The sequence below is a fragment of the Hyperolius riggenbachi genome, chromosome 1 (genome assembly GCF_040937935.1).
Source record: "Hyperolius riggenbachi isolate aHypRig1 chromosome 1, aHypRig1.pri, whole genome shotgun sequence".
In the NCBI taxonomy this organism is placed as follows: Eukaryota; Metazoa; Chordata; class Amphibia; order Anura; family Hyperoliidae; genus Hyperolius; species Hyperolius riggenbachi.
In genome coordinates this window covers 626,179,023-626,193,645 of record NC_090646.1, presented here as the reverse complement: position 1 = coordinate 626,193,645, position 14,623 = coordinate 626,179,023, and the positions used below count along the sequence as shown (strand labels likewise).

At 47.2% G+C, this 14,623-nt stretch overlaps 1 protein-coding gene across 1 annotated transcript in view; it reads right to left on the bottom strand.

Moving 5' to 3' along the window:
* Window positions 1-506: 506 nt before the first annotated feature.
* The window catches only part of DEPDC1B (DEP domain containing 1B), a 189,516-nt gene continuing 175,399 nt past the window's right edge, over window positions 507-14,623 (bottom strand). Inside the window, exon 11 of the mRNA XM_068271829.1 lies at window positions 507-577. Within this exon, the coding sequence (XP_068127930.1) occupies window positions 575-577 (3 nt within the window). The 3' untranslated portion in view covers window positions 507-574. The remainder of the gene's footprint in view (window positions 578-14,623) is intronic.

Below are 14,623 nucleotides of genomic sequence, written 5' to 3'. Positions count from 1 at the left end.
ACTAGGGTGGCTGCAGCCTGCCCTGGTGGTCCCTCGGACACTGGGACCACCAGGGCAGGAGGCAGCCAGTATAATAGGCTTTGTATACATTACAAAGCCTATTATACATATGTGCAGCGGCGATCCGGGTGGTAGTAACCCGCCGGCGCTTCCGAACGGCCGGCGGGTTACTACGAGCGGTGGGCGGAGCCAGTCCCCGGCGGCTGATCGCGTCACGAATGACGCGATCGCCGCATAGCCACTCCCGCAGCCGCCCCCGCCGATGGGCGTATTGCGGTCGTTTGGGCCCGGACTTTGCCGCCGCCCATCGGCTGGGGGCGGTCCTCAAGTGGTTAAATATTCTTATTAAATTCTTTGTTCATTACAAATTTTAATGTGCTGACAACAAAATCATACAAGATTATCAATGGAAATCAAATGTATCAACCCATGGAGGTCTGGATTTGGAGTCGCACTCAAAATGTCATCAGGGAGGAGATTCCACCACTCGACAGGGCCAGATTTCTGGAAAAGCCACAAAGGCCCAGGCCTTGGGCAGCAGCAGGCCAAGGGGAACCAAGAAATGAAGGAGGGGCTACTGCATATAAAACAGAAGGGTGAAAATCAGGAGTAACACATGAAAAAGGAAACAGATGTTAAAGGGAGCTGTTCATGAAACAGAGGAGCTGCTGTACATGGATGATACACATGAAGGACGGGGCTGCAGTACATGAATAGTACACATGGAAGAGGGGGCTGCAGTACATGGATAGTACACATGGAAGAGGGGGCTGCAGTGCATGGATCACACACATGGAAGAGGGGGCTGCAGTACAGGGATCACACACATGGAAAAGGGGCTGCTGTACATGGATAGTACACATGGAAGAGGGGGCTGCTGTACATGGATGATACACATGGAAGAGAGGGCTGCAGTACATGGATGATACACATGGAAGAGAGGCTGCAGTACATGGATCACACACATGGAAAGGGGGCTGCAGTACATGGATAGTACACATCGAAGAGGGGGCTGCAGTACATGGATCACACACATGGAAAGGGGGCTGCTGTACATGGATGATACACATGGAAGAGGGGGCTGCTGTACATGGATGATACACATGGAAGAGGGGGCTGCAGTACATGGATGATACACATGGAAGAGGGGGCTGCTGTACATGGATGATACACATGGAAGAGGGGGTTGCTGTACATGGATGATACACATGGAAGAGGGGGCTGCAGTACATGGATAGTACACATGGAAGAGGGGGCTGCAGTACATGGATCACACACATGGAAGAGGGGGCTGCAGTACATGGATGATACACATGGAAGAGGGGGCTGCAGTACATGGATCACACACATGGAAGAGGGGGCTGCAGTACATGGATGATACCCATGAAGGTGGGGGCTGCAGTACATGGATGATACACATGGAAGGGGGCTGCAGACGCAGTACATGGATCACACACATGGAAGAGGAGGCTGCTGTACATGGATGATACACATGGAAGAGGAGGCTGCACATGGAATGGGAGGAGCTGCTGTACATGGATGATACACATGGAAGAGGAGGCTGCACATGGAATGGGAGGGGGCTGCTGTACATGGATGATACACATGGAAGAGGGGTCTGCAGCACATGGAATAGGAGGGGTGCTGCTGTATATGGATGATACACATGGAAGAGGGGGCTGTGCATGGAATGGGAGGGGTGCTGCTGTATATGGATGATACACATGGAAGAGGGGGCTGCACATGGAATGGGAGGGGTGCTGCTGTACATGGGTGATACACATGGAAGAGGGGGCTGTGCATGGAATGGGAGGGGTGCTGCAGTATATGGATAATACACATGGAAGAGGGGGCTGCACATGGAATGGGAGGGGCTGCTGTACATGGATGATACACATGGAAGAGGAGGCTGCACATGGAATGGGAGGAGCTGCTGTACATGGATGATACACATGGAAGAGGAGGCTGCACATGGAATGGGAGGGGGCTGCTGTACATGGATGATACACATGGAAGAGGAGGCTGCACATGGAATGGGAGGGGGCTGCTGTACATGGATGATACACATGGAAGAGGGGTCTGCAGCACATGGAATAGGAGGGGTGCTGCTGTATATGGATGATACACATGGAAGAGGGTGATGTGCATGGAATGGGAGGGGTGCTGCTGTATATGGATGATACACATGGAAGAGGGGGCTGCACATGGAATGGGAGGGGTGCTGCTGTACATGGGTGATACACATGGAAGAGGGGGCTGTGCATGGAATGGGAGGGGTGCTGCAGTATATGGATAATACACATGGAAAAGGGGGCTGCACATGGAATGGGAGGGGTGCTGCTGTATATGGATGATACACATGGAAGAGGGGGCTGCACATAGAATGGGAGAGGTGCTGCTGTACATGGATGATACAAATGGAAGAGGGGGGTGCAGTACATGGATAGTACACATGGAAGAGGGGGCTGCAGTACATGGATAGTACACATGGAAGAGGGGGCTGCTGTACATGGATGATACACATGGAAGAGGGGGCTGCTGTACATGGATGATACACATGGAAGAGGGGGCTGCAGTACATGGATGATACACATGGAAGAGGGGGCTGCAGTACATGGATGATACACATGGAAGAGGGGGCTGCAGTACATGGATCACACACATGGAAGAGGGGGCTGCTGTACATGGATGATACACATGGAAGAGGGGGCTGCAGTACATGGATCACACACATGGAAGAGGGGGCTGCTCTACATGGATGATACACATGGAAGAGTAGGCTGCAGTAAATGGATGATACACATGGAAGAGGGGGCTGCAGTACATGGATGATACACGTGGAAGAGGGGGCTGCAGTACATGGATGATACACATGGAAGAGTGGGCTGCAGTACATGGATGATACACATGGAAGAGGGGGCTGCAGTACATGGATAGTACACATGGAAGAGGGGGCTGCAGTACATGGATGATACACATGGAAGAGGGGGCTGCAGTACATGGATAGTACACATGGAAGAGGAGCTGCTGTACATGGATGATACACATGGAAGAGGGGGCTGCAGTACATGGATGATACACATGGAAGAGGGGGCTGCAGTACATGGATGATACACATGGAAGAGTGGGCTGCAGTACATAGATGATACACATGGAAGAGGGGGCTGCTGTACATGGATGATACACATGGAAGAGGGGGCTGCAGTACATGGATGATACACATGGAAGAGGGGGCTGCAGTACATGGATGATACACATGGAAGAGGGGGCTGCAGTACATGGATGATACACATGGAAGAGTGGGCTGCAGTACATGGATGATACACATGGAAGAGGGGGCTGCAGTACATGGATGATACACATGGAAGAGTGGGCTGCAGTACATGGATGAAACACATGGAAGAGGGGGCTGCTGTACATGGATGATACACATGGAAGAGGGGGCTGCAGTACATGGATCACACACATGGAAGAGGGGGCTGCTGTACATGGATGATACACATGGAAGAGGGGGCTGCAGTACATGGATCACACACATGGAAGAGGGGGCTGCTCTACATGGATGATACACATGGAAGAGTAGGCTGCAGTAAATGGATGATACACATGGAAGAGGGGGCTGCAGTACATGGATGATACACGTGGAAGAGGGGGCTGCAGTACATGGATGATACACATGGAAGAGGGGGCTGCAGTACATGGATGATACACATGGAAGAGTGGGCTGCAGTACATGGATGATACACATGGAAGAGGGGGCTGCTGTACATGGATGATACACATGGAAGAGGGGGCTGCTGTACATGACTGGTACACATGGAAGAGGGGGCTGCAGTACATGGATGATACACATGGAAGAGGGGGCTGCAGTACATGGATGATACACATGGAAGAGTGGGCTGCAGTACATGGATGATACACATGGAAGAGGGGGCTGCAGTACATGGATGATACACATGGAAGAGTGGGCTGCAGTACATGGATGATACACATGGAAGAGGGGGCTGCTGTACATGGATGATACACATGGAAGAGGGGGCTGCAGTACATGGATGATACACATGGAAGAGGGGGCTGCTGTACATGGATGATACACATGGAAAAGGGGGCTGCAGTACCTGGATAGTACACATGGAAGAGGGGGCTGCAATACATGGATCACACACATGGAAGAGGGGGCTGCAGTACATGGATAGTACACATGGAAGAGGGGGCTGCAGTACATGGATGATACACATGGAAGAGGGGGCTGCAGTACATGGATGATACACATGGAAGAGGGGGCTGCAGTACATGGATGATACACATGGAAGAGGGGGTTGCTGTACATGGATGATACACATTGGAAGAAGGGGCTGCAGTACATGGATGATACACATGGAAGAGGGGGTTGCTGTACATGGATGATACACATGGAAGAGGGGGCTGCAGTACATGGATGATACACATGGAAGAGGGGGCTGCAGTACATGGATGATACACATGGAAGAGGGGGTTGCTGTACATGGATGATACACATGGAAGAGGGGGCTGCAGTACATGGATGATACACATGGAAGAGGGGGCTGCAGTACATGGATGATACACATGGAAGAGGGGGTTGCTGTACATGGATGATACACATTGGAAGAAGGGGCTGCAGTACATGGATGATACACATGAAAGAGGGGGCTGCAGTACATGGATGATACACATGAAAGAGAGGGCTGCTGTACATGACTGATACACATGAAAGGTAGCTGCACATAGAATGGGAGGGCCTGCTGCACATGGAGGGGGGGGTCACAACATACTTGGCCTACGGGCACAAAAAGTATAAATCAGTCCTTGCCACTCGATCTAACCATACCACCCATGCAAGCAGGAAATATTGCGTACGTTAAAAAGGGGCGATGGGAAAAAAGGGCGCCGGGTTTTTAACGATAAACATGGATTACGTTTAAAAATGTATTTCGTTTAAAAGTAATGTTTTTAAACGTTATAAATCATTAAATAATGTGTATTAAATCGGCAATTGTAAAAACGTTAATCTTTCGTTTCAATAATGAAACGCATAATAACGTTTAAAAAAAAAATTACTAAGTAACCCTCCCTGTACCTACCCCTAACCCCTAGACCCCCCTGTTGATGCCTAAACCTAAGACCCCCCCCTGTTGGTGCCTAAGTAACCCTCCCTGTACCTACCCCTAACCCCTAGACCCCCCTGTTAGTGCTTAAACCTAAGACCCCCCTGTTGGTGCCTAAACCTAAGACCCCCCTGTTAGTGCCTAAACCTAAGACCCCCCTGTTGGTGCCTAAACCTAAGACCCCCCTGTTGGTGCCTAAACCTAAGACCCCCTGTTGGTGCCTAAACCTAAGACCCCCCTGTTAGTGCCTAAACCTAAGACCCCCCTGTTGGTGCCTAAACCTAAGACCCCCTGTTGGTGCCTAAACCTAAGACCCCCCTGTTGGTGCCTAAACCTAAGACCCCCCTGTTGGTGCCTAAACCTAAGACCCCCCTGTAATTGTTTTCGTTTAAAAATAATGTAAAAAAAAAAAAAAAAAAAGTAATGTTTTTCGTTTAAAAATAATGTTTGGGAAAAATATTGTACTGGTTTTCGTTTAAAAATAATATTTAAACATGTATAAATCATTAAATAATGTGTAATCATGAGAAACAGTAATAAAACATTAAGTCTCCGGGCGCCGCTTTTAAAACGTTAGTTTTCTCCGGCGCCCTTTTTTCCTACCGGGCGCCCATTAAACAATATTTATTATAGAAGTGAATGGCGGCGCCCGATTTGTCCACTAGCCTCAGGCGCCCGAATTTACTGTTTCCGGAAATATTATGCATCACTGGAGGGTCTGTGAATGTCTTTAGGGATGTAACAAAACTCTGGTAATTTCTTTCCTCTCTAATGACAGATGATGTAAACTGTTGACAGATGTAAATTCTATAAAAGTGAGCACAATAGCGAGGATAACAGTGTCACCTATTTGAATTCATAAGCATCTCATATCTGAGTAAATAAGGCAAACATTGGTGTGATACATAATTCAGAGGAAATGTCTTTTCAGATTCATTTGCATAGTATCAGACACAAGGATAACAGCAACAGAAGGTCTCTTTGTCTTGCTTTGTCCTTAGGCAATAGGTTCATTGATAATATATGAATTAAATTCTGATGACATAACCTGTGCCAGGATTACTTACACCTGTTGCTGTTCAGAAAGTCTCACGAAATATTCCTGTTGCCTTTGGTTGAATATATTTCTACTAGCCGACCCGCGGCGTAGCATACGCCACATAAGAGGGTAGAGGGCAGGAAGGGGGTATTGGGCACAGCGGTGGGGAGGGGGGTTGGACCCGCCCTCAACTGGGTCCCCCATGTGCCCCCCCCTCACCTTGGTCCCCCATGTGCCCCCCCCTCACCTTGGTCCCCCATGTGCACTCCCCCTTCTGCTTAAGCACAGTAGCAGCCAACACTATTAGTAAGAGGCAGCGGGCAGGGATGACTCACCTCTTCCATGTTCCATCATGCGTTCCACTGTCGTCACTTCCTGCAATGCCGCACACTGTATTGGTGTAATATGCATTTTTAAAACAGAAGGCAATCTGCAATAATTCCGCTATAAGTGAACATTTGTGGTTACCCACAATGCACTGCAACTAAATATGAAAATTACCCCTTTTCCCCCTTGGTAAGCCAACCAAGCATCCAGAGCCGCTGGTGTATAGCAAGCATTAGCTTTAAATTTTACACAGTCATACCAATCCCACATGTAGACAACCTGTTTCAGACTTGTAGTCCTCATCAGTACATGGCAGGGATTGATACAGCTGAATGATATAGGGCTTGGACCAGTACAACAGAGTAACCAAGCAGCTCAGGGTGACCCAAACCACTCGTAATGTATAGGGGGATAAAAGGGACCAAAAAGACCTCCTACTAAAAAAAGCAAAGCTTGGTGTAATTTGCCTTCCTAAAACAGAAAGAAATATGCAATTACTCAGCTATAAGTGAACATTTGTGATTACCCACAATGCACCGCTACTAAATATGCAAATTATTCCTTTTCACCCTTAGTAAACCAAGCAAGCCTATAGCTTTAAGTTTTAACCAGTCATATCAAACCCACATGTGACAGCCTATTTCAGACCTTTGGTTCTCATCACTACATAGGCTATCATTCATAAAGCATTTCCGCATGCGGAAATGCTTAAAACAGCTGACTTTCCCGCACATGTAGCAAAATCTGCATTCATAAAGGCTCCTTCTGCATCAAAAGCTGACATTACCGAGCAGAGCGATAAATCACCGCCTTGTGCGGAGATTGTTGTAAAAAATGTAGCAAAACGTTAATTCATAAAGATCACCGCAAGCAGTGTGAGGTCAGGAAGTACTGCGCCCTCTGATGTGGCAATAACAATGTTAAGTGAATGGAGACACAGAGACCTCCCAGGCAGCTGCAGTAGAGCAGAACACGGAGAAATGTATCAACTCGGCAGCTTCCGTGTCTCCACAAGCCTACCGCCAGCTTAGTTCAGGGAATCTCCGCACTGCTACCGCACCTGGATACTTTTTTAAGAATCAGCAGCCAGAAGTCTAAAACACCCACACTGATTCTCCATACCGACAGTACTTTCATGAATGATAGCCATAGCAGAGATTGATAAGGCTGTATGAGATAGGGCTTGGACCAGTACAACAGAGTAACCAAGCAGCTCAGGGTGACCCAAACTTCTAAGAATGTATAGGGGAATAAAAGAGACCAAAAATCCCTCCTACTAAAAAAAGCAAAGTTTGGTGTAATTTTCCTTCTTAAAACAGAAGCAAATCTGCAATAATTCCGCTATAAGTGAACATTTGTGGTTACCCACAATGCACTGCTACTGAATATGCAAATTATCCCTCTTTGCCCTTGGTTTGATATGTCACTACTTCTTCTTCTTGCTTGGACCGGCCCTGGGGGCAGGGCGATACTTCTTCTTCTTGTTTGAAGGTTGAGGCACTTACTCTATTATATATATAGATGGCCTTTGTTTCTGTTTTGCAGTAAAAAGCAAACCCTTACTTTATGCATATTTCAAATCAACCTGACATTATCAGCTTTTTAAAGCAACAGGCATGCTTACTGCTATATGTATTCGTGTTAAAGGGAAGGTTCAGGGACACCTTGAAAAGAATAAAAATCAATATCCACTTACCTGGGGCTTCCTCCAGCCCGTGGCAGGCACAGGCAGGAGGTGCCCTCGCCGCCGTTCCAGAGGCTTCCGGTCGTCTTCGGTGGCTGACCCGACCTGGCCAGGCCGGCTGCCAGGTCGGGCTCTTCTGCGCTCCAAGGACGGGCTCTTCTGTGTCCCACGCCGGCGCGCTGACGTCATCGGACGTCCGCCGGGCTGTACTGCGCAGGCGCAGTAGTTCTGCGCCTGCGCAGTACAGCCCGGCGGACGTCCGATGACGTCAGCGCGCCCGCGTGGGACGCAGAAGAGCCCGTCCTTGGAGCGCAGAAGAGCCCGACCTGACAGCCGGCCTGGCCAGGTCAGGTCGGCCACCGAAGACGACCGGAAGCCTCTGGAGCGGCGGCGAGGGCACCTCCTGCCTGCCACGGGCTGGAGGAAGCCCCAGATAAGTGGATATCGATTTTTATTTTTTTCAAGGTGTCCCTGAACCTTCCCTTTAAAGTGGCATGAAACTCAGCATTTCCTCTTTATAGTGGAGGCTGCCATGGCAGCCCTGCTGGTCTATTTGGCTGGAGTAGTGTCTGAATCACATCAGAAACAAGCATGCGGCTAATCTTGTCATCTGCAGTGGTGTCTCCAGGGGTGTGCAAGCCAGTGTGCTCTGCCCCTGTGTCTCAGGTAAGAGGGGGGTGTCGCCAGGACCAGGCAGAGGCTCGCCTGTGCCTCCCCTGGCTTGGTGATATGCAGAGCTGTGCGCAGATGGAAGCGAGCTGGTTTAATCACCCAGCAAGAATCCATCTTCCTCACTGTTCCACCATCCGGCTACCCTGGGTGGCTGCCTAATACAAGGGGGACACCTGGCTACATGGGGGGACTATAAGGGGGGGACATGTGGCGACACTGGGGGGCTGCCTAATACAAGGGGGACACCTGGTTACATGGGAGGCTGCCTAATACAAGGGAGCACATCTGCCTACTCTGGGGGCTGCCTAATACAAGGGGGGGGGGGGGGCATCTGGCTACTCTGAGGGCTGCCTAATACAATGGGGGGGACATCTGGCTACTCTGGGGGGCTGCCTAATACAATGGGGGGACATCTGGCTACTCTGAGGGCTGCCTAATACAAGGGGGGGACATCTGGCTACTCTGGGGGGCTGCTTAATACAATGGGGGGACATCTGGCTACTCTGGGGGGGGGGGGGCTGCCCAATGCAATGGGGGGACATCTGGCTACTCTGGGGGGCTGCCTAATACAAGGGGGGACATCTGGCTACAGGGGGGGGGGGCTGCCTAATACAAGGCGGGAATCTGGCTACGTTGGGGACTGCCTAATAAGGGAGGGGGACATCTGGCCACAGCCTTTGAGGTACACACTGTTAGAATACCGTTAGCTCAACACATATCCTATGATGGCCATGCCCATTTTTTCCATGGCGCCCTTTGCATGACGCATTCTTTTTCCTGAAAATGTTGCCGCAATAAACATACTTAGCATGGGCTGGGGGGGGGGGGGGTTATCTGTAACAAATCAGCACCGGTGTCAAATACTCTAGGTATACCACTGCAGATCTGACAATAATGTCAGAAGCACCTGATCTGCTGATATTTCTTATGCAGGAGTAAAAGAAGGTCTTTGGTCCCAGAGCCTTCTGTCATGCTGCCCCTACGTTTTGGAACTCCTTACCTCAACAGATCAGGACAGCTCCATCCCTGGACGTGTTTAAATCCAGACTGAAAACCCACCTGTTCAGTTTGGCATTTGCAGAAATATAACTTTTGTTGTGTGAATACTTCATCCTACTACCAATTACTGAATCTGAGAGAGCCTAAGCGCTTTGAGTCCTATGGGAGAAAAGCGCTATAGAAATGTTATTGTATTGTATTGTATATAATACTTTGCACAAGCAGAACAGCAGGACAGTGAAACGCTACCAGATGCCTTGTCAGAGGGACAGAATACTGTGCGCAGTCAGGGATCACTGAACTGTGGACATTTGACTCTAGCAGTGCTTTATCCCTGGATATGACTGGAATCCCATGCTGAGACAAGACTCTGAGAAATTAAGTTACCAGTTCAGCCCTGAAAATGTCACACTACAATCTGAACTTGGAATTTCTGTGGGATAAACTATCTAGGAGAACTAATGAGGCCCATTACAGGAATATGCTGCTCAGTTCAGAGTTTTGTACATTTTTTTCTCTACTAGAGAAAGATATGGCATTGGGCTTGATTCACTAAGCATAGCACAGCGTAACAGTACGAGTTAGCTGCTGTTACGCTCGCTAGTGAATCAGAGGGCCTTAATTTAGTGTCCCTGCATGCTACGTGCATTATTGGCTGCGTAGTGTGAGTAATCAGGGAGCCACCACTCTGCGCACACTATGCTGCTGAATTGCAGCATAGCGAACACTAGACATAACAGTCAATGAAAATATTCTCACTGTAGAGCGCCTACTGAGTGCGCTCTTGTGGCTGCCTCACAAGTGCTTTGAGTCCGACAGGAGAAAGGCGCTATACAAAAAAAGGAATTATTATAATACTTTTTATTACTCATACCGTTATCATATTTGCTTTTGTGCATAAGTAATGTTGTCTGTTTACAAATAACACGTTTCCAAAGTGTAGTTTATCGTACCCTGAAAGGTGGCATTGCATTTTATTCAAACTGCTTTTTATTATATATTAACATCTTCTAATGAGCTTTTCTTAAGTGTGTGTGTGCGTGCATGCGTGCGTGTGTGTGTGTGTGTGTGTGTAGCACAGAGAGTTCCTTTTCACTTGTTAGCCTGTGTTTACACACAATGTAACAAGATTGGAATGTAAACAACGATACTGTTATCTCCAGTTTGGATGTGGATTTGAAGCTGAATAGCAGGACAGAGTGCTTTTGTTTAACAATTTCAGTGGTGTTCTGCTAAAAAAAAAATTTCTGGCATAGTAGCTTTCAAGCTGTGAGAAATGTTTCAGAGCAAAGTAGAAATGCTGACTTTCAGACCACTTTAACGTCGGCTCCACTCCTCACACCCCGAGTCCCAGCAGGTCCAATCACATTAAAGGAACTGATCCCCGCACTCTGATTGGCCCAATAGGCGACAGCCAACATTAAGTTACTAGCGTTCGCTTCGCTATGCTGCAATTCAGCAGTATAGAGTGCCCGCTCCCCAATTACACACGCTACACTGCCAATAGCGCACATAGTGTGCAGGGACACTAAATTTTTTTAAAAGTATTTATACATGTTCCGCAGCGCTGTACAGAGTATATAGTCACTAACGGCCCCTCGGAGGAGCTCACAATCTAGTCCCTACCATAGTCATATGTCTATGTATGTATTGTGTAGTGTATGTATTGTAGTCTAGAGTCAATTTAGCAGGAAGCCAATTAACTAACCTGTATGTTTTTGGGATGTGGGAGGAAACCCATACAGACACAGGGAGAACATACAAACTCCTTGCAGATGTTGACCTGGCTGGGATTCGAACCGGGGAGCCAGTGCTGCAAGGCTAGAGCGCTAACCACTACACCACGGTGCTGCACCCAAATATAAACTAAATGAAGGCATGCTAATTCACTAGTGTAATGGCAGCTAACTCGCGCTGTTACGCGGCACTATGCTTAGTGAACCAAGCCCAGTGTATGATTCACATACAAACATCACCATTTGCCAGGAAATCATCATTTGATTTCATTACTAAATTTCAACCAGTTTTGAAGTTCATCAGATACATTCTCATGTAAATTAACTTCATTGGTATGCAGAGAAATAAAACGCAATAAAAAAAATTGCATACAAAACATGCACAAAAACGGAAAATCTCAGAGGGGAAAATGGGGCACCCCAGGAAAACTCCATAAAAACACCTGATCTGGAAGTATCAGAGGGAGGGATAGTTAGTGGTTGAGGACCCTCACATCTCTGCCCCTCCCCCCCCCCCTGCAGTAGCAGAGGCTCCTCCCCTGTAGTCACGCCTCCCCAGAACAAAACTGAAAAATTGCAAAATGCAGAAGCTTATAATCGGAAAATTCTGCATGATATTCTAATCTTTTGAGGTTCACTTGTAGCAGCAATCATTCGATAAAGTTTAAAAAAAAAAGTTTAGAAAAAACAAAGTTAAAGTGACAGTGTCACAATAAAAAAATGAAGTGTTTTTTTTTTCTCCGTCAGTTCATTTCTAACACCTACACAGCCTTTTAACCCCTGTAATACAGTTACATGATAATACACCTTTCATGATTGCTGCCTATCGCGATCGGTTGCGAATGGGGCGTCAGTTCGGGAATCCAATGCTCTACAGATGTACTGCTCTGTCGTTGCCTACCAATGCACTTCAACTAAGGCCCCCGAACTGTCGCCCTAGCGATCATAGCCGATCACTACAGATGTGCAGGCAGGGGCTGCAGAGGTTGCGACCGCATCGGGGACCTTGGGCCATAGGGGCCCCAAACGGCCCTCCCTCAACTGCAGTATTATCTTTCTCTTGGTCCTGTGCTCATAATAATCACTTCTATGGATACTGTGAATAGTGGTAATCATTACCAAACTGTTCCCCATCCCCTTCTTGCACCTCTGACACTGTAGTTGCCATTGGCAGATTTTGGTGTGCCGTATCAATTGTAATGTATGGAGTGCTTGGGGGGTTCCAATGTAAAACTTTCATCGGGCCCACAGCTCCTTAGCCTGCATGCAGACTGGGGACAATGGTCCGCCACATGCCAAGCTAGTAGAGAAATATAGCATAAGTGGTGTAATTTGAATCAGGAATGGCCAAAGAATATATTCTTATTGGTTTTATAACTGTGGGACTTGTCACATGAAAACTACGAAAAGTGAAAACTGACAAAAAAAGTATTTTCTGCATTAACGTCCAATTTTCGCTACTTAAAATTCCTATAAAATAAAATAATGCCTGGAAAAAAATATTACTAATAGAAAACCTAGATTGTCCTGAAAAAAACAATAGACATCACTTGGATGTGATAAGTAATGAAAAAGTCATTGGTGTTTCAATAGTGATACAGGTGGAGTGTCAAAATTGTCAGGAACGTACGGGGTAAAAACATATGAATGTGAGGGGTTAGGGACCTTTCACACCACTTATGAATTACGTACAATGTGTCATGTAAATGTGTCCCAAAAACATACGGATAAGTTAATGGCTACCCCTAAAATTGGCCCTAGACTACAGTACTTACACTACATAATATAGACATATGGCAATGGTAGAGATTAGATTGTGAGCTCCTTTGAGGGACAGCTAGTGACAAGATATATATATATACATTGTACAGCGCTGCGTAATATGTCGGCGCTATATAAATACTAAATAATAATAATAATAATAATAATAATGTACCGTTACCATGTGTTTTATAGCTCTACAGTGCTGAGTGGACGCTAATTATTTGTGATTTATGCTTGTATAAGGTGTATTAAAATGTAAAATGTATATTTTACTTTTTTTTTTGACAAATGCCTTTTCCTCCAAGATGGGGGTGCGGGGGAGGCACCAAAGGAGCTTTTCAAAGGAGCTTTTCATTTAACTGAAGGATGTGCTGCATGTATACATTTTTTATAACACATTTACAGTGTAAGGCAATTAAGCCACACTCTCCATTAAAGTTCAGTTCAGAGTGGGCAGTCTTGTTAGGTGTCCTTATAATAGAGGAATTATATCAGTGCTTCTGAAGAGCATGTTTAATGTCCTACTTAGCTGTGAGTCATATGCAAATAAAGTGACTACCAGCCGCCGGCATATGGTACTCATGAAAATTGTAATGCCTGCCTCCGTGTTCTGAATGGAGTCTGTGCTGAAGCAGTTGTCGCCCTGATGTAAATTTCATTACACGAGGCTTGTCAATAGCAAAGGGTCTGAATATTTAAACTCAGATCCAAAAGAGAAAAAAACATAAGAATTATGGACACATTTAAAGGGGATTACATTTTTAAGGGAAAATCGAACCCTGTAGGGGTGTAAGTACAAATCATTCGTGCTTCCACCAGAGGCGTAGCTATGGGTGGGCAAAGGGGGACACATGTCCCTGGGCGCAGCACTGGTCACTGCACCCCCCAGTAAGTTAGAGGCAGCTCGCTGGCTTCCCGAAATACCCCTGCTTCTCTCTCTCCCTCTGCAGAGGAGTGCAGAAGTGTTAACAGCAGCAAAACAAGGGGGGGCACATCTGGCTAACTATAGGGGGCACATCTGGCTATCAAAACAGTATTTGTACATGTGGCTCCACCCATGACCACACCCCCTCTGATACATAGCCATGCCCAATTTGTCCAGGGGGATGTGTAAAAACTGTCTTTGTCTTTGTCCCCGAGCACTGAAAAGCCTAGCTACGCCTCTGGCCCCCACACCAGCAAAACTTTGATGGGGCCCCTCAATGTTTACACCCTTTCCTTTGCAAAGTAACTGTGACCTCACAGCCTGGAGCCCATCTCACAAGGGTCATAAAAC